At 45.0% G+C, this 26,888-nt stretch overlaps 1 protein-coding gene across 1 annotated transcript in view; it reads left to right on the top strand.

Moving 5' to 3' along the window:
• The window catches only part of LOC310771495 (intermembrane lipid transfer protein VPS13C-like), a gene marked incomplete at both ends in the record, with an annotated part of 76,363 nt that overhangs the window by 22,360 nt on the left and 27,115 nt on the right, over window positions 1–26,888 (top strand). Inside the window, 23 exons of the mRNA XM_083664094.1 lie at window positions 767–914; window positions 3,106–3,205; window positions 4,418–4,551; window positions 5,528–5,684; window positions 6,368–6,447; window positions 6,823–6,882; window positions 7,320–7,473; window positions 8,154–8,273; window positions 9,023–9,126; window positions 10,813–10,980; window positions 13,378–13,682; window positions 13,995–14,145; window positions 16,061–16,193; window positions 16,335–16,453; window positions 16,642–16,979; window positions 18,590–18,864; window positions 18,971–19,203; window positions 20,389–20,481; window positions 21,546–21,779; window positions 22,488–22,619; window positions 23,684–23,773; window positions 25,259–25,414; window positions 25,975–26,242. Coding sequence (XP_083520220.1) covers window positions 767–914; window positions 3,106–3,205; window positions 4,418–4,551; window positions 5,528–5,684; window positions 6,368–6,447; window positions 6,823–6,882; window positions 7,320–7,473; window positions 8,154–8,273; window positions 9,023–9,126; window positions 10,813–10,980; window positions 13,378–13,682; window positions 13,995–14,145; window positions 16,061–16,193; window positions 16,335–16,453; window positions 16,642–16,979; window positions 18,590–18,864; window positions 18,971–19,203; window positions 20,389–20,481; window positions 21,546–21,779; window positions 22,488–22,619; window positions 23,684–23,773; window positions 25,259–25,414; window positions 25,975–26,242 — 3,752 coding nt within the window. The remainder of the gene's footprint in view (window positions 1–766; window positions 915–3,105; window positions 3,206–4,417; window positions 4,552–5,527; window positions 5,685–6,367; window positions 6,448–6,822; window positions 6,883–7,319; window positions 7,474–8,153; window positions 8,274–9,022; window positions 9,127–10,812; window positions 10,981–13,377; window positions 13,683–13,994; window positions 14,146–16,060; window positions 16,194–16,334; window positions 16,454–16,641; window positions 16,980–18,589; window positions 18,865–18,970; window positions 19,204–20,388; window positions 20,482–21,545; window positions 21,780–22,487; window positions 22,620–23,683; window positions 23,774–25,258; window positions 25,415–25,974; window positions 26,243–26,888) is intronic.

Raw genomic sequence — 26,888 nt, 5'->3', positions numbered from 1 at the left:
TTTTGTTGTTTTCTTTTCCATAATCCTGCAGATTCAACCCTGATCCTGCAGATAATTGAATAATTTATGTAATGCAAGTAATGCAATAAGTGTTTGAATCTTAACTGTAATGTGATTACTGGATTTTGCATTACTTTCTAATGCGTTAACCCCAACACTGCACACACCACACACAGCTTCTGTGGACCACACCACACACAGCTTCTGTGGACCACACCACACACATCTGGCAGCTTCTGTGGACCACACCACACACAGCTTCTGTGGACCACACCACACACATCTGGCAGCTTCTGTGGACCACACCACACACATCTGGCAGCTTCTGTGGACCACACAACACACATCTGGCAGCTTCTGTGGACCACACAACACACATCTGGCAGCTTCTGTGCATGAAAACTTGAGAAAAGCAGCTTTATATACACACGCGTAAGGGGAATTGTCTGCGGAAGCTGTCTCAAATACGCACATACACACCAGATGTGGGCCGTATCTCTGACATCTCTGAGGTGCAGTTTATTCTGCGCTGGTACCGCATTTACCATAAAATGCTATGAACACCGCAAACATCGGACACTAACCATGAATAAACCTTTAGATAGAAGTAGATATTCTTACAGGCCTGCCAAGTGGACATTTCATTACAAATCAAAGTCCTTGTATGTGTACATACTTGGCCAATAAAGCTGTTTGTTGTTTTAGGATTATCTGTCAGATCCTTTCTCTATTATTTCATCTCGTCATCATTTTTCTCTGTTGGCAGAACGGTTCTGAATCAAGGTTCCGCGCAGCCGGACTTTGAGATTCTCCAACCAATCAACTTGGAGCTTCTCGTCAACAGAAACCTGGCTGCTTCCTGGTTCACCAAGATCCCCGGTGTTCAGGTCCAGGGAGTGCTGAAGTCCATGAATGTAAGAGTCAATACACACACACACACACACTCTCTGACCCTGTTCTGTCCCTGTCCCACACACTGAAATTTGATTTGACCCGATCTAACCAAGTAAAATCAATTGAGAACCAGTTCTTATTTACAATGATGACCTGGCCAAGAGGCTTTAGCAACAGTATATAAAATAAACACAGTCAACACTAAAAGCTCTGTAGATTAACCCGGTAGTGGCCGATACAGTAATTACACCACAAAACTATTACCAATTTGTTCATTGCATTTACACTTACTGTATAACTCATGGACTCAAAAGAGACTTCTCCTTCACTCAAGGAACTGTTACTCTCCTGTTGTTATCTTCTGAATGTGGATAAAACAAACAAGTAGCCTAGACTCTTCCCTTCCTTTCACATGGTCTTAGTCCTTTCAAGCTAGCAGTGAAACAAAAGATGCTAACGAAAATACACTTGACCAAAAACAACATCCAACTCGGTCTTTGAGCATTCATCTCGCCCGCTAAATGTAGCTGACTGGTTATCTAACATCTAGGTACTTTGTGAACTGACTCTAAGTTGTTTGAAACCACATTTACAGACCTGCGGAGCAGTAAGGAATGACACAAGTTATTCAGTGTGCAACCCACTCTGACGCCATGTTTATCCTGCGTCTGACCTCTGACTTGCCTGACACGGCTTGAGTTGGGTGTTTCCTACTAAACCTGGTATTACAGCGACACCTGTTGTTACAAGAAGTAGTAGCATTTGAACCAAATGTGTTATAAAAATAATATATTGAGAGACAAAATGATAAAGTAGCTAGTGATCTAAATAAAAATTAAGCGGGTGTCAGTTTTTATTTTAATTTTAATATAGAATGAATGAATGAAACCGTTATTGCCCCTCAGGGAATTTGCTCTGCACAGAGAGAGCCCAAAAAACATGAACATGACAGACAGGCAGGCACACACACATATAATACAAAACATGAGCATAATATACATACCGTATTTCCTCTAATAGTAACCGGGGCCTTTATTTACTGAGCCGCAGAGAGCCCCCGTCCTATATTAGAGCAGAGGCCTGTATTCGAGTGAGGCCTTTATTTCTTAATATTAAACTCTCATGGACATACTCCTTTATTTTCATGACTTTTATTGCAAAATATTGCATAAAACCAAACAACGCAAATAAATATTGGTGGTCACTCACTCACTCAGTATCCTCCTCCTCCTCATCTAGTATGTCGGTATCCTCCGCGTCCTCATCATCATCAACATCATCCAGAACAACAAGTTCATTGTTGACCAGTTCCTCTTCATCTTCCTCATCCTCGGCTGCCTGTCTGTTCTCCTGGTCCCGCTAACGCAGCTGGGCGAGAGCCTCCCGTCCAGCGGCGCAGGGCTGTGCCTGCTTGAAGCAGTGGATGAGGTTGTCTTCACTCCCGTCAGTTTTCACAGACTGTCCACAAACTTGGAAGGACTTTTTGATCAGATCCTTGTCCAGCTTGTCCCAGGCGGCGATCACCCAGTCCACAAGCAGGCGTCGAGCAGGCGCTTTTAGGTTTCCACCTCCAGCTGTGTAACGCTTATCTGCGTCCCCAGCTATCCACTCGTCGTAGGCATCGTGCAGGCTCTGCTTGAAGGGCTGATTCCACATCACACTGTACCAAATTTTCCGCTGCATATTGCACAACGCTCTCTTTAAACTTAACGTCAAACTTTCGTCTGGTTCGTTTGGTCGGTGCCATGTTTGTTTTTATTTCTCTTGTCTGCGTTACGTCCGGTTACGTCACACGGTAGATGCGTTGTGTTATGGGAAATTTACAGTACCGTATTCACCGTAGTTTTTGCTCCTTCGTTTTTTGTTTTTTTTGACCCGGCCTGTATTGAGGGAGGGGCCTTTATTTGTCCGTGCAGGCCGTGCCCCCGTCCTATATTAGAGCAGAGGCCTGTAATGGAATAGAGGCCACTAATAGAGGAAATACGGTACATCATAAAAAAGCATCACACTTCATGACCAATCAAAAAGCACTAGGTGCATGATCAATAAAGGCTAAAAGATCAAACTAAAAAACAACAACAACAACTTGTCAACAGGCTTGTCAAAACTAAAACTTGTCAACTTGTCAATAGGCTGGTTATCCAACCCTCTACATTAGAACATGTGTCCGCCTTCACCCTGTGAGGTGTTAAAGTGTAACCATCTCCCCAGGTGAGTCTGGGTCAGGAGGACCTGGGCGTGCTGATGAAGATCCTACTGGAGAACATCGCAGAGGGAAGTCAAGAGCACAAGCTGGACCTGAAGAGGCAGGGTGAGTCCACTCCACACCTTCTGCTTCTCAACATAGTCAAATGTTTTAATGCTACGTTAGTCTTTTCACGAGAGCAGCAGTTGATGACCAAATACCTCGCCCAAAATCTAATGCCTTAAAAAAGAGAGTTGTCTATGCTGCAATCAGTCTTTGGAATAGCAGCCCCCTTCACATACGACAATGTAATAGTCATCATCATTCAAATACCATTTAAGAATGGATGACTCCTAAGCAGTTGGTCAGTAGTCCAGTAGAGCTGCCGAAAATAATCGATTCAGAGATGCATCGCGATGCTTAATAGGACGATTCTGAATCGATTAACAAATATCAAAAATCGATTATTTAATTTTTTTTTTTTTTTTTTTTTTTTTTTTTTTTTATAATCAAATAAAATAGAATGTAAGTACATGCAGTTGTTTATTTTAATTATGGATCATAATACAATGCAATTCCAAATGCACTTTTATTTTAAAAGTAGCCACACAGTGAGAAAAAAGAAAGCGAGAAAAAATAAATCATGTATTGCGGAAAAAGTGATGCATCGATTTAAGATGCATCGAGATGCATCGGAGATGCATCGAGATGCATCGTATAATCGAATCGAATCGAATCGTAGACTTGTATAATCGAATCGTATCGAATCGTGAGATCAGTGAAGATGTGTTGTATATTTCTATATTTTCTACATTTCTCTATCAGTCTATCTATTTTCTATATTTCTCTATCAGTTCAATCATCATTACTACTGTAATTTGCTACTGTTGTGTCAGCTAGAATTAGCTAGACATATTTTCTGTGAAGCCCTCTGGGACATGCTTGTGAATTAGGGCTATACAAATCAACTTGACTTGACTTGTTGGTCATTGTCACGGCACCATTAACTCTGGGCATCATTATTTACCATTATCATTAGGAACTCGTTCATCTAGGGCAGGGGTGACCAATTATTTCTCCACATGAGAAACCCAGATTGTTGTGATGGCCAGTGCCCATCGCTGAACATCTTTCTTGGTCTCTTTTTTATGATCTCAGATCTAAAGGCGATCCACATCAGGGTTAATATTTGTATTTGATGGGATGATGCCTGTTGCCAAATGAAATGATGACCACTTCTCTGTTTTATCCTGAAAACGTCTGTAAAGAAATTGTTCACAGAAACATCAAGTCGGTGAAAGAGAGAACTCACTTGTTGTCTCTCCTCTGTGTCCTCAGAGAAGGCGGAGCTGTGTGAGCAGCAGATGGAGGCGGTGATGTCACCGGCAGGAGGCGGTGCTCCGCCGGCCGTCGCCAACGGAGCGCCAGGCGAGAACACCGTTAACGTTCTGCTCAACTTTCAGATCAAAGAGGTAAACAACACACCAGGTGGAGAGAGGACTCACTCTGCTGCTGGACGTGTGACCAACATGGCAACATGTCCCCGTACTCGCCATTAATCGCTCTCCAAACACAATCCATAGCACATGGTCTAAAAGGCATCACACCCGTTTAGGGCGTGTCCAAATCCAAATCGCTATTTAAGCGGCACACAAAGTAAGGCACAAGGCCCAAGTTGATGTCCATTCACTAATCATAGGTGTGTTTTGGGCGTAACATGAACTCAACCAATCAACGGATGCGATGGTTAACCTTTGTAAGTACCCTCAAACCCATGTCCTCACCACATCAGACATCTTTCAATTACTGGTATGTCTAGAACCAAATAAATTAGACTCAGTTTTGTCAAGATGGAGAAATAGCTTGTTGTCACTTAGCCATATACTAACTAACCAATGTAAGCTCTGAGCTTAAGGTTTCTTCAATTACACTTTTGTCTTTGTGCGACATAAGTAAGGCAGAGGCATCTGCATAAAGAAAGAGATCATATGAATACGCTGGTTTCAAATCATTTACATACAGCAGGAAAGAAAGAGGCCCTAGGACACTCCCCTGGAGAACGCCACACTCTGGTATCTCGGGACTGGATAGTAATCCATTAACATCCACCATGTGTACTCTGTCTTTAAGATAAGAACCTACCGATTTGACTACTGACTCACTGAACCCCAAAGCTTTCAGTTTCATCAGTAATATAAGACAATATATCGTCTCAACATACACATTCATAAAAATTAGAGCTCACAATACACAAGTCAAGTTTAGCCATGACTTGTTTAGCAATGACTTGTTTAGCAATGACTTGTTTAGCCATGACTTGTTTAGCCATGACTTGTTTAGCAATGACTTGTTTAGCAATGACTTGTTTAGCAATGACTTGTTTAGCCATGACTTGTTTAGCCATGACTTGTCTGTGAAACACTGTGACTCGTCTGCTTCGTGTCCCAGGTGGTGCTGAAGCTGAAGAAGCCCAAGCAGGGGGTGGAGCTTCCCTTCCTGCTGTTCCAGCTAGAGCAGCTGGGCATCGACACCAAAGTCAAGAAGTACGACATGTGTGGCTCCGCCTACATCAGCAAGATCAGCATGACCTGCCAGGAGTTCACCGGTCAGCTCACCGCTCTCTGTCTCTCTGTCTCTCTCTCTCTCTCTCTCTCTCTCTCTCTGTCTGGCTGTCTCTCTCTCTCTCTCTCTCTGTCTCTCTCTCTTTCTCTCTCTCTCTCTCTCTCTCTCTCTCTCTCAAAGTGTCTCCAAACTAGCTGCTGGAGTGATTCCAAGTGTCTCTTAACCAGCTGTTTAGTAGACGATGGAGCTAGAATTTGTAACTTTTGTAGTGCAGAACCTTTGTCTCCCCCTTCTGGCGCTCCTGGCATTGAAGGAACATGCGCTCATGTGGAAATGTGGAAAATAAGTTCCTGATCATTTCCTTTGCTCGAGCAGCACCTGAATGCAGCATTTGTCATAGCCTAGCCATAGCCTACTGTGTCAGGGCTGGAAAAGAGTGGATAAATAATTTTGAACATCACACAGTCCCGGTGAAATTACTCGTTTCACTTCAGAATTTGATCCATTCGGTCTGATACTCATAATCTGTCAGATTAGACATCAGATATTAATTAGTGTTCAGATATTAGTGATCACCATGTTGTTAATCTGTCAGATTAGTCATCAGATATTAGTGCTCAGATATTATATCAGATATAAAATGTTTGTGGCCCAAGCCCACTCAGGATGTCGGGATCAAACGTGTGACTCCTCTTCTCCTCTTCTCTTCCTCTCTGTGTTCTTCAGACTCGGCCGGCGAGCCTCTCTGTCTCATCAGCTCTTCTGTGGAGTCTGGAGCCGAGCTGCTCAAAGTGCAATTCTTCAAGGTGGGAACATCACACGGCTGTCCTGGGTTGGCCTGGGTAAACCCAGCCTCCACGTGACCTATGTGCGCACATAGATAGAGGTCACGTGGAGGCTGGGTTTACCCAGGCTAGTCCTGGGTTATTGCTTAGACTAGAGGTTTAGGGGTTTGGGTCACCCATGATGTCATCAGTGATGTCACTTGAGCAATTGTGATATCATCAGTGTTGCCATCAGTGATGTCACTCGAGCAATTGTGATGTCATCAGTAATGTAATAAATATTTCTTCTTGTGTGTTTTGCAGCTGTTTTATCATAAGGTGTGTTAAATAGTCTAAACCTAAACTCTCTGTCTGTCTGTCTGTCTGTCTGTCTGTCTGTCTGTTGTGTTTCCTCAGGCTGACCGGTCTGGACCAAACTTCTCCACTGTATACAAGAACACAGAGCAGATGATCAATGTGAGTAGTGAGTTCGTTACCACAGCTCTCTGAACAGATCCTGTTTAGGATCTGACCAGGGGTTTCCCAGAGTTGACTCTCTCTCCCCCCTCTCCCTCCCTTTCTCTCGCTCCCTCTCTCTCTAACTGTCCCTCTCTCTCTCTCTCTCTCTCTCTCTCTCTCTCTTCCCTCTCTCTCTCTCTCTCTCTCTCTCTCATCTCTCTCTCTCTCTCTCCCTCTCTCTCTCTCTCTCTCTCACTCTCTCTCTCTCTCTCTCTGTCTCCCTCTCTCTAACCGTCTCTCTCTCTCTCTCTCTCTCTCTCTCTCTCTCTGTCTCTCTCTCTCTCTCTCTCTCTCTCTCTCTCTCTCCCTCTCTCTCTCTCTCTCTCTCTCTCTCTCTCTCTCTGTCTCTCTCTCTCTCTCTCTCTCTCTCTCTCTCTCTCTCTCTCTCTCTCCAGGTGACCTTCACCTCTCTCGACCTGCTCCTCCACACGGAGGCTCTGCTATCGGCCATGGACTTCCTGTCTGTGGCTCTCTCGCCCGGCTCATCTCCGGAGAGAGAGAGGCGGCCCAAGACCGAGACAGAGAGCAAGGCGGCGTCCGCCAAGTCCAGTGAGGGACACACACGCACACACACACACACACGCACGCACACGCACACGCACGCACACACACACACACACACACACACACACACACACTCACACACTCGTCACATTTGGACAAACGCATCAAATGTGTCATTTGTGTCAGACAAAAAACACACATCTGCAAAAAGGACGTTCCCATCGATTAACAAAAAACCCTAAAAAAAAAACTCTGGAGGAAAAAAACACTTTACTCTTAAAAAAATAATAATAAAAAAAAAAAAGACCAGTGCACCCAAAAAATAAATGACTAGAAACCACATATGTTATTGTGTTGTTTATTAATTATTAATAATGAGAAACAGGCGACACTAGATAGATTAACTGAACGCCTGCGGTAACCAACACATAAGGTCTGAAATGAGGATTACAGAGCTGTTTTCTTTTTTTATAATGTCCTCCTGAGGAGCATGCCCCCGGACTCAAATGCAGGGAATTCATTTTTAACGGGTAACTAGTAATTGTATTGGATTACATTTTTCAAGTAACTCTCCCAACCCTGCATAAAATACAATAACATCATCATTGTTATAAAAAGTACCCTAAAATAGTTTCCAAGCTTTTCCCAGGGACAGACTAAAGCCACAGCTCAAAACTCATCAACTAAAATCCAACATGTCCGCTCTGTCTCCCTCTCCCTGCCAGCCACTGTGGCCTCGCCCTCTGACAGTGATGTCATCGACCTGAAGGTGATGGTGACGCTGGGAGCCTTCAACGTCCTGGTGTGCGACCAGAGCTGCAACATGGCCGACATCAAGATCCAAGGTACAGAGCCACCAGACCACCATAACAAATCAACCACTCAATTATCTGGGATGTGTTTCTGGCCTACTTGGAAGAGGTTAAAAGCGATATGTAACTCGCCCAGCTGACTTCTCAGCTGGACCCTTTGCGTGGGATCACACACATCTCTTGCAAGCACTTCACGCTACGCGGCTGGTAGCTGTAGTATTGGAATGTAGATGATATGTTTGTTTGTTTTTCTTTGTTTTGTTTTTCTTTCTGTATCTGAGTCTTTTGTTTTTCACGTTCTGAAAATATTAAAATATTGGGGGGGGGGAAGACAACGCCCTCACTTTTACCGCTGCTGCTGCAGTTCTACAGAAGTAAATTGGACTAACATCTGTATATGGAAAGGCTGGGTGATATACTGTATGAAGAGTTCTCCTCCAAAATGCTGTGTCCAAAAAAACGTTCCACAAAGTTCCTCATTCAATATCTTTACAATATTGAAGATCTTGTCTTTTAAAGGGATATTTTTGTCCACCAAAGACTGAAGTCTCCTGCTGAAAGTCATAAAATAACTAGTTTTATTTGTAAACAGTAGTTGTAGTCTAGTCAGTCAGGCTGTGAGAGGCTGTGGGCTATATCTTACGCCCAGGTGATGAGGACTTACTGTAGTCAGAAGTCATAGGTGAGTATCCTCTTTGTATTGATGTCTGTGTTTAGTCAGAAGTCATAGGTGAGTATCCTCTTTGTATTGATGTCTGTGTTTTGCCCTGTTTGTTCCTCAGGTATGAACGGCTCTCTGCTGATGCAAGGTCCTCAGACTCAGCTCTCCGCCCGCCTCCGAGATTTCATCGTCATCAACGTCGATCCAAAGAGCGTCCACAAGAAGGCAAGGCGCCGCCACCGCTCCACTGTCACTGTTACTGTTACTTTCACTGTTGCTGTTACTGCTGATCTCTGAGCTGAGCTACAGGGACAACGTCTTAACGCAGTCATTGACAAACTTCAGAATGCCGCGGCCCACTTTGAAATCTGAAAATCTTCCAACCCTTATCACAACTCACACAACTACACACAAGTCTGCTGTATTACTCTATATTATTACAACAGCTAAAAAACAACTTTGTTTTCTTAGTTCTGATTACTTTTCTAAAGCAAATATTTTATCATGAATATTTCATGGTATTCCAAACGTAATTACAAAATTGAAAATTGTAAATGTAAAAATCTGTATATACAAATTGTATGTAGGCCTATATGACCCATAGCTGCCAACAGTAGGCTGTGAAAAATGCTACCTTATCTGTTAAAGCAGGGATGTCAGAGATACGGCCCGTGGGCCGGATCCGGCCCGCGAGATGTTTTGGAATATTAAAAAAAAAAAAAAAAAAAAAAAAAAAAATGGAAATTATTATTATTATTAAATTCGCACCCCATTATCATGAACTACGTGTCGCTAATAAGCAAGCTAAGAGTTCATTCATAGGTCATCAGGTGTAAACAAAGCCGCCAACAACACATGAACAAAACAAACAGCTCAGACACATGAAAAAATAAAATAAAAAGTGCCCTTTCCTGACCATGAATGCATTTCTAATGATGCTTTGTATGGAAATTGCCCTTTCCATGCCATCACTGAAGGCAGCATTCAAAGAGAAATGCCTTTTCCGAGCTCTCTTGGCCTTTAATGCACCATTTGTAATAGGCCTCTGCATGGAGCATTGTTTTTCTAAACCGCCCCTGAAGGCACCAACCCAAAAACGCACGTGGCCCGTCCCCACCCACTCCAGCAGTGCGCACTCCACTCAGCCAGAGCAACCATGCAGACGGACAGCAGCAGCACAGGCGCACACAGTCTGACAGATATATCAGTCAGTCAACGTGAATCAGGTATGTATGTTTGTCAAAGTCTCATCCTAAAATGAGATATTCCTCTAAATCTGGTTAAAATCTGAATATTTAAAATGAGTTATACCCCTAAATTGGCCTTCAAATTGCCTCAAATTTCCGCCGCCGCCCTATGGATGGCGGCTGTAGTGCCCTTTTATGAATTTCAGCCCCTGCCCCTCTAATGTTCTCTGCACGTCCCTGGCCATGATGCCACGCTGGAATTGAATCGCGCATTCGGCTACCTACCAAGAAACAAAGGAATCAACAAGATGCTGTCGAAAAAGAGAAAGGTTGACATGGAATGCAGGCAGTTTCAAGAGAAATGGAAGGAGCAGTATTTCTTTTGTGAAGTAAATGGGTAAATGAGTCGAATTGATTTTAGTAAAAAAAAAAATCCGGCCCCCATGAGCTCTCAGTTGAACAAATCCGGCCCTCTACCTAATATGAGTCTGACACCCCTGTGTTAAAGGGAGAAAGGGAAAAAAATCATGAGTGTTGGCAGGTATGCCCCTTGTGGACCACCTGCAGTACCTCCATGACCCACCTGCAGTACCTCCACGGCCCACACTCTGGGAATCACTGGAACAGATTCATCACCTTAGCTGCTCTGAAAATCCTCCTCAGTCTGTTACTCTTCACTCAACACTTTCCTCTTGACTCAGTTCATCATCTTTGCGTCTGGCAGGCCATCTCCATCGTGGGCGACGAGGTGTTCAGCTTCTCCATGAGTTTGACTCCCAGCGCCACAGAGGGCGCCGGGTATGCCGACATGAGCAAGACGGACGGGCGGGTGAAGCTGAACGTGGGCTGCATCCAGGTGGTTTACCTGCACAAGTTCTTCATGTCTCTGCTGGTGAGCCTCGCACCACATCACACCTGTCCAGTGTCTCTAACAATGTGAGGATAGAGACAGAGAAGCATTACAGTCGAAACTTTGCAAATTAAATCAAACAGATATGAAGAAGTCATGTTTTGTTCTCAACAAAAACCTTCACCTTCCGTTTTAAAGGCCCTATATAAGAATCAGAACTTCTCACAAAGACGCCGATTCACACGGTGACACTTGGGAATACAAAGATGTTGTTATTTAACTTTAAACCAAGGTGCATGAAGGAGTAAAATTTTGAAAAGAAGTAGAAACTAGCTTAGATGAGGCCTTTATTTTATTTTATTTTTTTAGGCCTTTATTTCTAATTCTAAGTATTTTCTCATATTTAGTACCAAGCCTCCTTGTTTTCTGATCGGTTTCTTTTGGGGTTCATTTTTTTGTTGGTTTGGTTTGTTTTGTTACTGCAATGCATTACTGATAATTACGGTAATTGTCAACGGCATGCTCCAGAGACAGCATGGGCCCCATGGTAATTCAAATGTAGCTGCTGCCATCTTTTGGCACTTGTACGTTACTACAAACTACAGTTACATTCTCTAACAGGCACTAGGAGTTTACCTGGATCAATCGTTGTTTTTTCCTGTATTTGTTGCCTGTATTTGGGGCTGGTCTTTATGTGTTATATGACCCGGCCATTATCGGAGACCCAGCTTTTAATTGACTACCGGCCAATATTAGAGGAAATATATATACCGTAAATTCCGGACTATAAGCCGCGGCTTTTTTCCCGTTTTTTGGCCCCTGCGGCTTATATAACGGTGCGTCTTATCTATGGATTTTTTCAGAAAAAAAAAAAAAAATACAAATAAAATCTCTCTTTTTTAGCACTCTTTCTAACTATAAATCCACTTCTGTTTTAATTTCCTCTCTTGCCCTCTTTTCACCACACCGCGGACACTGTGTGCACTGTAAAAATAAACAACGGTGGTGTTGTGTTATGTTGTTTTGTTGAAATGTTACGGTAATACGGTAAATGGGAGCTTCCTCAAACAGCCATCTCTTTCCCGACAATCCCCTCTGTGCGTGACCACTTACATATGGTAATTACGGTAAGCAAACGGCCACTCGGCCATCAACTCCCTCCCCCGACTACCAGGAGAAAATCACAAACTTCGGCGAATTCACACAAAGGAAGATCAAGGAATATTCACAACAAGACGAGCAGTAGAAGCAACACTCTCACTTACCATGGGGAAGGTACGCAGAAATTCACACGACGCAGCTTTCAAGTTGAAAGCAGTCAATCTCGCATTAAAAGAGGGAAACAGAGCAGCCGCGCGTAACCTGGGCATCGATGAGTCAATGGTGAGGCGTTGGACGGTGCAGCAGGAGGACAAACACAAAGGAAGATCACGGAATATTATAGGAGTGTGAAAACATCCACAATCACCAACGGGTTCCAAAACGCTGGACTGCTGCGGGATGAAGAGGATGACGCCGCCACAGCTGGCGCTGAGGGCCGTCAGAGGCTTCAGAGGCTGTTCGATGCCGACAGTGATGAAGAGGAGTTCGTTGGTTTTGAGTGACAATGAAGGAGAGAGGAGAGTGGTTGACGAAGCCACCCTGAACCTGTTCGTTTCCGACACTGAAGATGAGGACTTTGGTGGTTTCAGTACGCAGGAAGAAGAGGAAGACGAGGATTAGTGACTTGACTTCTCTGGTTACAGGTTTGCTGCACATATAGCCTATTGTTGTGTGATTTTGTCTGGGGATTAGTGACCTGACTTTTGTTTTGTTTTGTTGAAATGTTAATAAATGGGAGCTTCCCCAAACAGCCATCTCTTTCCCGACATTCCTCTCTGTGCACGAACCCTTTCATATGGTAATTAAACATCAAAACACCCGCGGCTTATAGACCGGTGCGGCTTATAGAAGAAAAAAATAGTCAATTTTGGTCCCGCGGCTTATAGACCGGTGCGTCTTATAGTCCGGAATTTACGGTACTAGGCATCTGGCATCTCGCTTTGCAGCTATTTTGAGATTTTGAGTGATTTGGTTACTTTCATTTCCATAGAACCTCATGGTGAATAATTATTTTCATAAAACAAAAGGGAAAGTATTTTTATAGTTTTGGTGGGATGCCACTGTAGAAAATTATTGTGGAATGTTGGAACCCATTTTCCCACGTTTTACTTTTAGACACATAACAGATTAAAATACTCATAACCTTTGATCTGAGAGAGCTATAGCAGTAATTCAAAAAGTGATATACTGTATAGGGAAGAGTTTCTAATTTATGGAACTAAAATAATAATAATAAATAAAAAAGAAAAGAAAATACATTTTCACCATGTGAAGTGTTTTTGCAGGCCATATGTGTTATTGTAAATAAACTCGTTATTTTTGCGCCCTGTCGTTCAGAACTTCACCAACAACTTTCAGACGGCAAAGGAGGCCCTGAGTGCAGCAACGGCCCAGGCAGCAGAGAAGGCAGCGTCCAGCGTCAGAGACTTTGCCCAGAAGAGCTTCCGTCTGTCCATGGACATCAGGCTGAAGGCCCCCCTCATCCTCATCCCTCAGTCCTCTGTCTCCCACCAGGCGCTGGAGGTGGACCTGGGTCTGATCACCCTGGGGAATAGCTTCTCTCTGCTGCCCGTGGATGGCTGCCCGCTGCCCGCTGTCATCGACAACATGGACCTCCAGCTGACGCAGCTCAAACTCTCCAGGTCAGTCGCTCTGCAGGGATGAGCTCTAGGTTCTGTAAAAACCACAGTGGAAAAAATTGCATTTTTCATTAAAGGGACATTTCACCAAAGAACAGTGTGGAGGTATTTTTCCGTGTTAAGCACAGTGTTGGCCTGAAGGACCGCGCCCAGCCAGGAAACTAGACACTGTCTCTCGAAGCTACACCTCCAAAATCTAACACCATATCTAGTCTGATATCACCATATTGATATACTATGCATCTATTGCCCAGCCCTAGCTTCTGGATTCAGCAAGAGACTGTCTCACTGGTTTGTTGGTTTGTGGTTCTGCAGGATCTGCATGGACCCTGTGGCGTCGGGCGGGCCCAGCTCAGAGCTGCTGGAGCCACTCAACCTCACACTGAGCATCAAGAGGAACCTGGCCGCCTCCTGGTACCACAAGATGGCAGTCGTGGAGATCGACGGAGACCTGAAGCCCATGAAGGTACGAGCAGGTCTACAGCCGGCTGAGGAACCTTCAGTTCACTTCACATCGTTATTGTCCTGTGAGGGACATCTGCTTTACAGACAGGGTTTAATGCTGGATTCAGATGGTCCCATTTCCAGAGTTGGGAAATCTTCAAGCTTCTGACTTCAGTGGGTTCATGAGCTGTTAAGTCATAATAAGGAAGCAGCATGGACGCTACCAAGACGATGTTATTGCTCAGAGCATTTAAACAACACATTGGGACATTTAGACTTGCACAATACATTCCACAAACCCACTAAAATATTGCTTTATCTAACTTGTTGTTATGGTTAATGTTAATACATAACATTTCAATTTAGGGATGCACCGATTGCAAAATTCTGCGCCGATAGCGATGTTTAAGAGAACAATTTGGCTGATAGCCACTACCTATGACTATGTGCGTGCCCGAATTACACACAATTCCGGACTGCACCCCATCGGGTCCCCAGCAGCGCACCCGCCAAGTTTTAAAGTCGATCGGACGAATGATTGCGGAGACTTTTTTTAATTTTTTATTTAACCTTTATTTATCCAGGTTAGCCTCGTTGAGATTAAGAATCTCTTTTTCAAGAGGGACCTGGCCAAGAAAAGCAGCATACAATTATACAAGTTGCAGACGCCACAACAAACATCTCATAACATTACAACACTATACATGGTACACATACATTCAATCATTCATAAAAGCAAGTTCAACTATGAAGAAAAAAAACAGTTGCAACTTTCACCGTCCTCCCTACCTTTAACCATCGTTTTCAAAACATTTAATGAGACCAGCTCCTGCAATTTCAGGTCCTTCTGGAGCTCATTCCATGCCGTCGGTGCTGAGAACTGAAACGCCTTTTTACCATAAATAAATATATAAATAAAAAGATACCAGTGACTCAGCCTACGTAGAGTCAGGGATGGCCAGCCCACTTTCTGGTAGAGAACACAGTGGTGAGTTAGATTTTTACAGTTTTGTGATAAACCTTAAACCCCTGTGATAAATGGGGAGATATGCGGAGGACACACACACACACACACGCGCGCACACGCGCACACACACACACACACACACACACACACACACACACACACGCGCACGCACAAACACACACACACACGGCCCTGGAATTAATATGTACCGTATATATTTCTACACTCACTGAAGGGACCTTCTGGGTGTTTGCATAATTACAGCCTGTCACTAACTCATGTGCTCTTGTTTTTGCACACGGTCCACATTGCAGCCGTTGAAGGTACGATCTGTACCCTCCTGTCCGGTGACAGCTTGACTCTGACGGTGTTTAGTTAGTTTAGCTGGATCAGTTGGTATGTTTGTTGACAGCCTGTAGCTCTAGTGGAGGATTAAAAGTTTTTTTTATGGAAGCCCTCGCAGGCAATTAAGAAAAGAAAAAAAATCCAACTTCCTTCAAATAATAATAAAATAAAATAATATATGAAACAAGCGGGGGGATATTTGCCTTTTTTTTGTCAGGCGCATGTTTCTAAATGTCTGTCGCTGTAATACCTCTCGACCACAAGAGTGCGCCACTAGACCATGTTCTACATACGACTGAAAGCATCAATTTCTTCTTCCAAGGTACATACATTGTGTTAGCAACTTATGCCATTTCCCCCCCTACTTCACAGATGAAAAAATAAAAGACAATTGAACTTAATGCTGGCTAAACTTTTACAGGAGCGAAAACTACATTAGTTAGATCAGACTTGGAAAATGGATTCCTAGATTTTTGTTCTCAATTGCCTCTCATGGCTTCCGTACATTTTTACCTGAAGAGGAAAACTATGGACTGAAGCATGATTAAACCTCTGGATTCAAAGTGAAAGTCGTGGGGAGAAAGCAGGCTAAAAGCTGTACCTCCTGTGCTTCCTGCGCCTCCAGGCGGCGCTGAGTCAGGACGACCTGAAGGTTCTGCTGAGGATCCTGATGGAGAACCTGGGAGAGGCTGAGAGCCCAGCCCCGGCTGCCTCCACACAGGCAGAGAGCCTACACATCACAACATATACACACACAGGTACACACACACACACACACACACACACACACACACACACACACAGGTACACACACACACACACAGGTACACACACACACACAGGTACACAGGTACGCGCGAGAGGATCTGGCTGTAAACTGTGTGTGATGTTGCCCTCAGGCGGCGCGGAGAAGCAGAGTGACATCAGCGATCAGGAGGAGGAGCCTCAGGAAACTGTCAAGTTCAACTTCAACATTGAGTCTCTGGCTCTGGTGTTGTACAGCCACGCCCCCAAACAGGTGAGTCTCTGGCTCTGGTGCTGTACAGCCACGCCCCCAAACAGGTGAGTCTCTGGCTCTGGTAAGAACAGAGGGATCATTCTCACCTTTAGCCTGCAAGTGACTCAGTCCATATGTTTTTATACGTCTATGAATCTGTCCCATGATGTCTGATCCTTCACCATCGCTCTCCCCTGCCCTCCCTGCAGTCTCCTGGGCTGGGCCTGCTCTCTCCCCTGCCCTCCCTGCAGTCTCCTGGGCTGGGCCTGCTCTCTCCCCTGCCCTCCCTGCAGTCTCCTGGGCTGGGCCTGCTCTCTCCCCTGCCCTCCCTGCAGTCTCCTGGGCTGGGCCTGCTCTCTCCCCTGCCCTCCCTGCAGTCTCCTGGGCTGGGCCTGCGGCAGCAGGGCCTGCGTCTGGGGGAGCTGGCCCTCCACAAGCTGCAGGCGTCTGGGAAGCTGCTGAGCGACGGCAGCATGGAGCTCAGCACCGTGCTGAGCGGCTGCACGCTGGACGACCTGCGCACTGCCATGACCCGCGTCAGCTCCAGGTGAGACCTCTGCTTAAGTAGCGATAATGAATCCTTAATTAACAGTTAACTAATGTGCCTAGTAATCATTTACTAATGCTGTTCATGTGAACTAAGCCTTAATTAAGAGTTAACTAATGTGTCTACACTGTCTAGTAATTATTACTTATACTGTTCATGTTAACTAAGGTATTGAGGTTGGTTTGAGGCATGACCTCACTGACGTTAAGGTTAGAGCAAGCTTATGACCAAGGCTGTTAATTAAAGGTTAGTTAATACTTATTAAACATCAACTAACCCTTAAATAAGGTACCGTTTAGTGTTACCCATTACTTTTTTATTTAATTTGATATCTGATTTACTTATTTTATACTCATTTTTTTGTACTACTATTTTTACTATTAGTGGAGTAGGAGTTTCATTATTGATTGCTTGATTGAAAGAAAGGTGAATAGAGAACGCAGTAAATACACCAGCGAAGAAGAAGATCCACACAGGCTAACACAGTTAGCTAATGCAGTCCACATACGTCAGCAAACAACCTGCAACAACACAGAGTCCAGTAAAAAGATACAAACCTTGGCCCTAGACAACTGAATTGGTTAAACTCACAAACACATAATCAAGTGAGGCATATAATCAAGTTGAATGCATCACGTAGGGTAAGAACATAATGTTGCACTAGGTGATGACGTGGAGCTAATCGTAAGCTACGTCGAAAATCAAATGATCAAATAATAACAATTCCTAGACAGTAATATTTATGAGCCAGGTTTTCATAACAATTAGTAAGTGACCACATTAACACGCTCTGATGTCCCATCTGTCGGGCGGCTGTAGCTCAGGAGGTACACAGTATTTGACAAGAAAGAAGTAGCCATGACATTTAATAACTTTTTTATCAACGTGGCTTCTGACCTGGTAAAGGTACTCCCTACTTGCTCAGGTCGTTTCGGCATCCAGCAAGTCGAGCAATTCTATGCAAATAAAGGTGTCATGGGCAATTCTTTTGATCTACCGTGAGAGAGAGGGACATTTGCAAAATCCTTCAAAGGCTAAACCCTCAGAAAGCAACTGGCCCGGATAACTTACCGGCCAGATTTCTAAATGATGCAGCAGAAATAGTCACCTGCCCCCTCACTCACATTATAAATGTGTCACTTCAACAAGGGATTTTCCCAAATGACCTAAAGCTAGCCAGGGTAATCTTGCACTAGGTGATGACGTGGAGCTAATCGTAAGCTACGTCGAAAATCAAATGATAAAATAATAACAATTCCTAGACAGTAATATTTATGAGCCAGGTTTTCATAACAATTAGTAAGTGACCACATTAACACGCTCTGATGTCCCATCTGTCGGGCGGCTGTAGCTCAGGAGGTGGAGCGGGTCGTCCACTAATCACTTTGGATAAAAGAGGTCGGTGGTTCGATTCCCGGCTCCTCCAGTCTGCACGTCGAAGTGTCCTTGGGCAAGACACTAAACCCCAAATTGCTCCCGTTGGTGTGCCAGCACCCTGCGTGGTAACCTGCCACCATCGGTGTGTGAATGTACTTACTGAGTGTAAAGCACTTTGGATAAAAGCGCTATATAAATGCAGGCCATTTACCATTTACCATCTGTCTGTGCAGGATGATCAGGAAGCGTGAGGAGGAGAGCGCCGAGGCCATGATCGACGTGACGTACCGTCAGAGTGCGGCGGGGGCGGGGCCTGAGCGTGAGGTGGTGGCCGTGCTGCAGAAGCTCTACCTGTGTGCCAGCGTGGACTTCCTCATGACCGTGGCCGACTTCTTCATCCAGGCGCTGCCGCAAAGCCCCGCCCCCCCGGCCTCCACCGCCGCCCACAGCGACAGGCTGCCTCTGAAACAGCTGGCCGAGCCCCGCGGAGGTTCCGCCTCCAACGCCGGTAAGACACCCAATGCCCTGCGGAGGCTCCGCCTCCAACGCCAGTAAGACATCAATGCCAGTTTGGGGGGGGAAGCATCGCAATTCACTTTATTTTGAATGTTCAGCCCCTGAGCAGCAGTGGAAGCGGACGCGGCTGCGGGCGGTCGTGGTCGACCCGGAGGTGGTGTTCGTGGCCGACCTGCTGCGGGCCGACGCCCCCTCGCTGGTGGCCTCCTTCCAGTGTGACGTCAGCCTGACGGAGGAGGGCGGAGCCCACAGCATGATGGCCAACCTCAGGGAGCTCCGCCTCCTGGCCTGCCCCTTCCTCCACAGCCCAGAGCACAAGGGCATCACCACCGTGAGACACACACGCCACACACATGCACGCACACACACACTCACGTACCAGCACACACACGCAGGGGCGGACTGGGATCATAATTCAGGCCGGGCATTAGATACCAAGCAGGCCAGGCTGATACGGGCCGACGTGCGTGCCGGCGTCCGAAGGGCGGCGGCGAATGTTTCTTTAGCCCGTTTGTAGCCCAATTTGGGCCGTTTGAAGCCAGATTTGGGCCGTTTGAAGCCCAATTAGGGTCGTTTGAAGCCCGATTTGGGCCGTTTGAAGCCCAATTTGGGCCAAGTCCAACTTTACAATGAGATGCACCCACTTTAACCCTTAATAAAGTAATAAAAGCACTAGTAAACCAGTAGGCGGCGCCTGGCCTGCTGTTCAGTGAGTGGCCTGACTGCGGGCACACACAAAAAAAAAAAAAAAAAATTGCAGGCCAGGCCACCGGGCATTTGCCCGACGTGCCCGATTATGCAGTCCGCCCCTGCACACACGCCACACAGCACACACGTACGCACACACACAGAGACACACACACACACACACACACACACACACAGAGACACACACACACACACACACACACACAGAGACACCCACGCACGCACTCACCCACGCACACACAGAGCACAAGGTCATCACCACGTGAGACACACACACACACGTACGCACTCACACACACACACACAGAGCACAAGGACATCACCACGTGAGACATATGGAGTTATTTCTCTGTCTTTATGGAGTCCCGCAGGGATGAGTCCTAAAACCTGTCTGGAAGTCAATGGTGTTTTTCTATGGGGATTTTGGTTAAATGACTGAAATAACGTCTGTGCTGAACAACAGTTTATGAAACAAAGACCACTTTATAATTTTTGAAGTGTTTTCTGAAAATTAGATTTACGCTTCAAAAATGTGGTGATAATTTGTGAAGGTTATCGTGTTGAACACAAAGGTCTCCGTTTCATAAACGTCTGTTAACCACAGATCTTATTTCAGGCACCTAACCAAAAATCCCTATAGAAAAATGCCATTGGCTTCCACACGAGGGAACCAGCACAATGCTAACTTCTGGGTTGACCTACAACAATACATCATTCCTGCTCTACTTTATTATGCAGTCAAAGAGTTGTGTTACTTTGCAAATCCAATAGTATATTGACTGATAGAAATGTCATTCTTTGCCAATAGGTGTTGAGGCCTTGCTCAGTCGCTTTGGAAACCAAAAGCCAGCTCAACCAACCACTGACCGGCTTTGTGACAGTGGAGGAAGTCTTCGTCAAGGTACTTTCAGCTGAAATTGATCTTATTTATATGTATGATAGTATGTATAGATAGATAGATGGATAGATGTATTTCCTCCAAAAGTGGCCGGTAGTCATTTAAAATAACTGATAATGAAACAAAGGCCAGGAGTAAAAACAACGTTGGATATGGGTAAACTCCTGGTGTTTGTTATAGTTTGTAGTAACATGTAAATTAAACATAGACTGTATAAAAAGCTACCGTGACATCATCACCTATTGGTTTTTAGACTTGTGTTTGGAAGTCTGGAGGTTAGCATTTTCACCGTCGCCATCTTGGTTATTTGGAGACAGAGGTGATGTGAATTTGGACAAGTGATCGGCGAGCTGTGCGATCACTGGACAGGCGACCTGTCAATCACGCCCAAAAGTGTTGTCCGCTTTATCTTCTAGGGACCATAATTTACTAAATTGTTGATTGATTGATTGATTGAAACAATTTATTTCAAACAGTTAAAACAATACATAAAATGAAAAAAAACAGTAAACATAACAGTCCAATAGACTTCAGCAAAAGGAAAATACGTAAACTCCAACATAAAGAAAAGGCGAACTGTTTGAAAAGGGGCCGGAAGAAGCCTAGGCTTATCGAGTCCTGCCCCCAAATCATTCATAAACAAATGTATACATCCATATACCAACTCCCACGCTCCTCCACACACGCTCATGTATACAAATACATACATACATATATATGTATATATATACACATACGTATACAAACTTACCCATACACACACAATATCATAAATCAACCCACATATCCCTATCAATACTTATTCCTAATAATACATTCCAATATTACCCCAATAACCCAATGCTTTGATACTAACTTGTGCTGTACCAATACATATAAGAATATTTACAATGTACACAACAATTCTAAATGAACATCATGCTGTATTGAAGAAGACTTGAAACTAGTGATTGAGACCATCAACTCCTTAGGAAAGATGAACAACCTTCACCCAGAGAGCAGGATGAGAGAAAGCTGCTGTGTGGCAGAACCTTTGAGGTGAACTCCTGTGAACTCCTCTGCTGCAGATCTCTCCGGTCATCTTGAACACGGTGATGACGATAACGGCGGCCATGACGGCCAAGCCTCAGAGCGAGCAGAGCCAGGAGGCGCGGCCCGGCGTCACAGACCTGTGGTCTGTCATGAACATCTACGCCTGTAACTACTGGTTCCTGGGGGTGGACCAGGCCACCGAGGCCACGGAGAGCTTCACCGAGCCGGACGCACGCAACCAGGGAGAGAGCTTCGCCGTCGACGTCAAGGTGCCACGTTTATATCCTCTTGAGTCCTCAGTGGCGACACGAGGCGATCAGCGCTCACTCCCATCGATGCTTAATTGACAAAAAATGGTCTTTATCAGTTAACAAGTCCGACCGGCGAGTCCTTGTCTCCAACGTCCGAGTCCAAATGCATGAATGCTTGAGTCCAAGTCCGAGTCATCAGTGCCTCAATTCCAAGTCGAATCACGACTCCTGAAAATTGGACTCTGGTCCGAGTCCTGGACTCAAGTACTACAACACAGAGTCCAGGTGACTTTAGACTCAGGCCTGTGTAGTTCAGTATGCTCTGTGTAACGTGTGTGTTGTCTTTGACAGGTGGTCCAGGTGACTTTAGACTCAGGCCTGTGTAGTTCAGTATGCTCTGTGTAACGTGTGTGTTGTCTTTGACAGGTGGTCCAGGTGACTTTAGACTCTGGACTGTGTAGTTCAGTATGCTCTGTGTAACGTGTGTGTTGTCTTTGACAGGTGGTCCAGGTGAATTTAGACTCTGGCCTGTGTAGTTCAGTATGCTCTGTGTAACGTGTGTGTTGTCTTTGGCAGGTGGTCCAGGTGACTTTAGACTCAGGCCTGTGTAGTTCAGTATGCTCTGTGTAACGTGTGTGTTGTCTTTGACAGGTGGTCCAGGTGACTGTGGACTCAGGCCTGTGTAGTTCAGTATGCCCTGTGTAACGTGTGTGTTGTCTTTGACAGGTGGTCCAGGTGACTCTGGACTCGGGGCTCGGCCACAGGACCGTCCCGTTGCTGCTGGCTGAGTCTTCCTTCAGCGGCTCGGCCAGGAACTGGTCCTCCCTGCTGCACCTAAACGCAGACATGACACTGGAGGTGACTGTGGGGATCACTCACATTTTACTGACTCAGGGAAATACCCGGGCAGAGAATCATTGTTAGCTCACTCATGATGCGTCATCATGTAACATGAGATGGATTTGCATTATTTAATACATCACATTCATATATTTTAATCACTTCTTTTACTTGGAAAAAAAAAAAAAGAATTGCAGTGTTGCTCTCAAACCTATTCTGTTTGATTGCATGATAAAGACACAAAAGTGAAAAAAAAGTACCGGTAGTTTGTTGATTGATATTCAACAAAGCCTTGTAATAAACAATGTTGTTCTCATCTTGATCAGGCGCGGACTGCATGTTCGGGCACGTCGGGCCGATGCCCGGTGGCCTGGCCTGGCCTGGCCTGCAAAAAAAGAGCCACCGTGATGTCACTCATTCATTTCTGGACTCTTGTGTTTGAGCCTTGAGTTTTGCATTGCTCAACACTTGGCTATAGGGTATAGAGACTAAAACCATTGTTGGCCTAATTTTTCAGAAACAAAGGTTGGGGCTTGAGCAGAACACACTAGCATGTCTTTAATGTTAGGGGCTTGCTTAAACAGGAAGATGTTTAATGAAACTGAGAATATGTCAATGTTTATTATTATTGTTATTATGACGTGTAGTTCTTAAGCCTGTGGAGAATAACGCAGTATGCCCGATCTGATCACTCTTCCTGAAATTAAGTTTGCTGTGAAGCGTTTGTACAGAGGCATGTTTTTGGTTTTACTTCTTCATATTATACTTGCAGTTATCTAGGCAATGTTGATGTTTCTATTTGTGAACAAATAGGTAACATGTATCATCGCATTAGCGTTATATTCACTAAATCTTGCTTCAAATGACCCAAATTGGGCTTCAAACCGGCCAAATTGGGCTTCAAACAGCCCAAGTTTTTCAAGCGCACATCGGCCCATGTCGGCCTGGCCTGCTTGGTAACTAATGCCCGGCCTGAATTATGATCCCAGTCCGCCCCTGATCTTGATCCTAACAGTCTTGTCAGCAATCCAGAAGTTGAATGTATAAATAATGATATAATAATATGTCCTGTGTGTCTGCAGGTAAACTACTTTAATGAGAGCCATGCAGTCTGGGAGCCGCTGATAGAGAGAGTGGATGGCGGGAAACGCAGGTGGAACCTCATGCTGGAGGTGAGACTGTTAGCAGTTAGCTTCTGTTTCCGCTAGCAGCACTAACACTGTGTCTGTTTAAGCTAACACTGTGGAGACAGACAGCAGTGTTAGAGACTGCTGACTAGGGATGCAGCGGTTTCCGGTTTGAAGGTATACCCCGGTTTGAAAAAGTCACGGTATCAAAACCACTAAGATTTGCCGTCATACCTTCTCCACGGTATCAGCTGTTTCCCCAAAACAACGTGCCTGTTGCTTGCAGAGTGCAGCTTACGCGGCCCCTCCCCCTTGCTGCATGCCTACCTAGACGCACAGTAGTGAGGAGCTGTCCTTGACTGTGTTTACAACCGTGTGTGTGATAAAGCAGGAGAACGCAAGGAAGGACCCCCCTGAACTTTCCCCCCATCTAAAAAGACGACGTCGGCTGTATGGGAATATTTCGGCTATTGTAAAATCACAGATGGCCATAGCCTTAACGCGAGACTCATCAGAATGACTGATGAGTCTCGCGTTGAGCCTAGGATGGCCGGGGTGATCTGCGTGAGCACGACCCGTCGTTATTTGTCAAATTCAAGCTACATTAAAACGTTGTCTTGCTTCAACATACATCGCATTGGACATAAACTATTTCCACCCGCAGGTTTGAGGAGTAGCTAACAAACGTCTGATAAATGCTCTCTCTATGCTAACGTTACCTACTGAGGCAGCTAACATGGCTAATTAGCTAGTTAACACCAGCTATCTTTCTCCACTAACTAACGTTAACGTTAGTTGACTGAGCGAACGTCGCTATACAGCAGGTCGTTATCAAAACGTATTGCACTGAAGAGAAGTAACATTAGATAATGACGAAAGACTCCTCCAACCTGTCAGTGGAAAATTATGCACAAACTTTGTGTGTGTGAGTGAGAGAGAGAGAGAGAGAGACAGAAACAGGGACAGAGGCTGTGTGTGTGTGTGTGTGAGGAAACAATAATTGTGTCCAGTGTTCACCCATTACAAAAGAGAAGCGTGTATTTGATATTATTATGATGTTTTAGTTTCACATCAAATTAATTAGATTAAATCATTTACATTTATAAGTAAGAACAGTACTATATTAACATAGTATAATAACAAACTATATTAACACATACTTGCCAGTTAACTGTCATTACAGTTGGAGGTTACATTAACATTTTTTCTCAGTCCACAATTCAGCAAACTGTTAAAAATAAAATAAATTTTGTTCATTGGCATTTTTTACACATAAAGGTCCGCAATACCGCGATACCGTGAAACCGTGGTATTTTTGTCCAAGGTTATCATACCGTCAAAAACTCATACCGTTGCATCCCTACTGCTGACACAACACACACTGACACAAACACACTGCTTTATACTGTATAAAGGTCTATATTAAGGCATTCCATGTCTTCACTCTTGATCTGGGTGAATTATTCTGCATTCTTTGTGTGCAAACTGAGTGTGGATCTGACACAGTGTCTGATATGTTTGGTCCTGCAGATGAAGAACAACCCGGTCCAGGACAAGAGTCCAGTTCCTGGAGACGACTTCATCGTTCTCCCTGAACCTCGCACTGCCATCACCATCTGCTCCAAAGACACCATGAACATCACTGTGTCGCAATCCTGCCTCAACGTCTTCACCAACCTCTCCAAGGTAAGACTCTCTACCTCAACGTCTTCACCAACCTCCAGCTCCAGGGTAAGGCCCTACCTCAACGTCTTCACCAACCTCCATGGTAAGACTCTACCTCAATGTCTTCACCAACCTCTCCAAGGTAAGACTACCTCAAAGTCTTTACCAACCTCTCCAAGGTAAGACTCTATTTCAACATCTTCACCAAACTCTCCAAGGTAAGACTCCTCCTCAAGGTCTTCACCAACCTCCAAGGTAAGCCTCATCCTCGGTGTCTTCACCATCCTCCAAGGTAAGCCTCAACCTCAACACTGACCCACAATGCTCAGGTAGAGAGGGGTAAGCTGCAAATAACCGCAAGCTGCAATAACCGATTTTCCGGCTGCTAGAAACAGCAACACATTTGTGCTAACAGCTAAGATAACCGTTCCTACTGAGAAGTCTGTGCATTTCATCTAAACTGGGTTGGAAACATGATAAACACGTTTAGAACACATTTCAAAGATGTATGAGCTGGCTGTATGCTGGATCACTGTGGAGTTAGAGAGGAGCCGGACAGACACATTCTTGTTTTTGCCCAGGCGTTCTCTGAAGGAACGGCCTCCACCTTCGACTACTCTGTGAAGGAGAAAGCCCCGTTCACCATCTGGAACGCCCTGGGGATCCCGCTTATCGTGCAGCACGGCGCCAACCTGCGTCTGGTGGATGCGGCGGCGGCGCGGGGGAAGCTGCACGAGGTGGCGGTGGGCCAGAGCGTGGACCTGGAGCACTCAGCGTCCGCCTCGTCGTCCCGGGGCAAACTGTCCACCCTGCAGCGCCAGGAGAGCTGCCTCTTCAACCTCACCATCGGTCAGTCAGTGGGCTCCAGACTCACATAGACCTTCTCATTTTATACATGACACACATATAGTGCTTTTCATGTTCTAGCCCGTCTGATAATGTGTCTGGACTTGGATCTTGTACGCCACATATAGTGCCATGTATACTTCTTTCAGTAGATGCAGGGTTTTCCCTGGCTTTTTGGAGGGCTTAGGTGCTGTGTCGTCAGGGGCTGCTTGGTGGCTACTTCATTTTGGACCATTATTATATGACCATATCTGTGTACAAACATGTGGAAAAGCCACAGCAGCTAATAAATAAACAACACCCAAAAAGACAAACCTGTGCCCTGCTGACCGCCACTGGGGACCAACATTGATTTGACATTCATTCGGCTTACTGGTGCTGCCCAAAACTGAGCCTCATAATGGTAGGGAAAACATGTGGTAATGGATTTTCAGAAAACGCTTCAAAATCATATAAGTCTATAAGTTTGTGAAGGTTATCTGGCCGCAGTTTCATCATTTACTTAACTTGACTATGACTTCTGTGGTTGTCATATTGCTATATAAATGTGATATAAATTATATTGACTTACTTCCCGACGACGGAACCAGGAAGTACATGACTTCTGTGGTTGGTCTACAAAAATAGTCATCCTTGCGCTGCTCTATTA

This window comes from Poromitra crassiceps, assembly GCF_964638095.1.
Source record: "Poromitra crassiceps genome assembly, contig: HAP1_SCAFFOLD_706, whole genome shotgun sequence".
Classification (NCBI taxonomy): domain Eukaryota; kingdom Metazoa; phylum Chordata; class Actinopteri; order Beryciformes; family Melamphaidae; genus Poromitra; species Poromitra crassiceps.
Note: the sequence above shows the minus strand (reverse complement) of the source record. Positions and strands in the feature narration are given on the sequence as shown.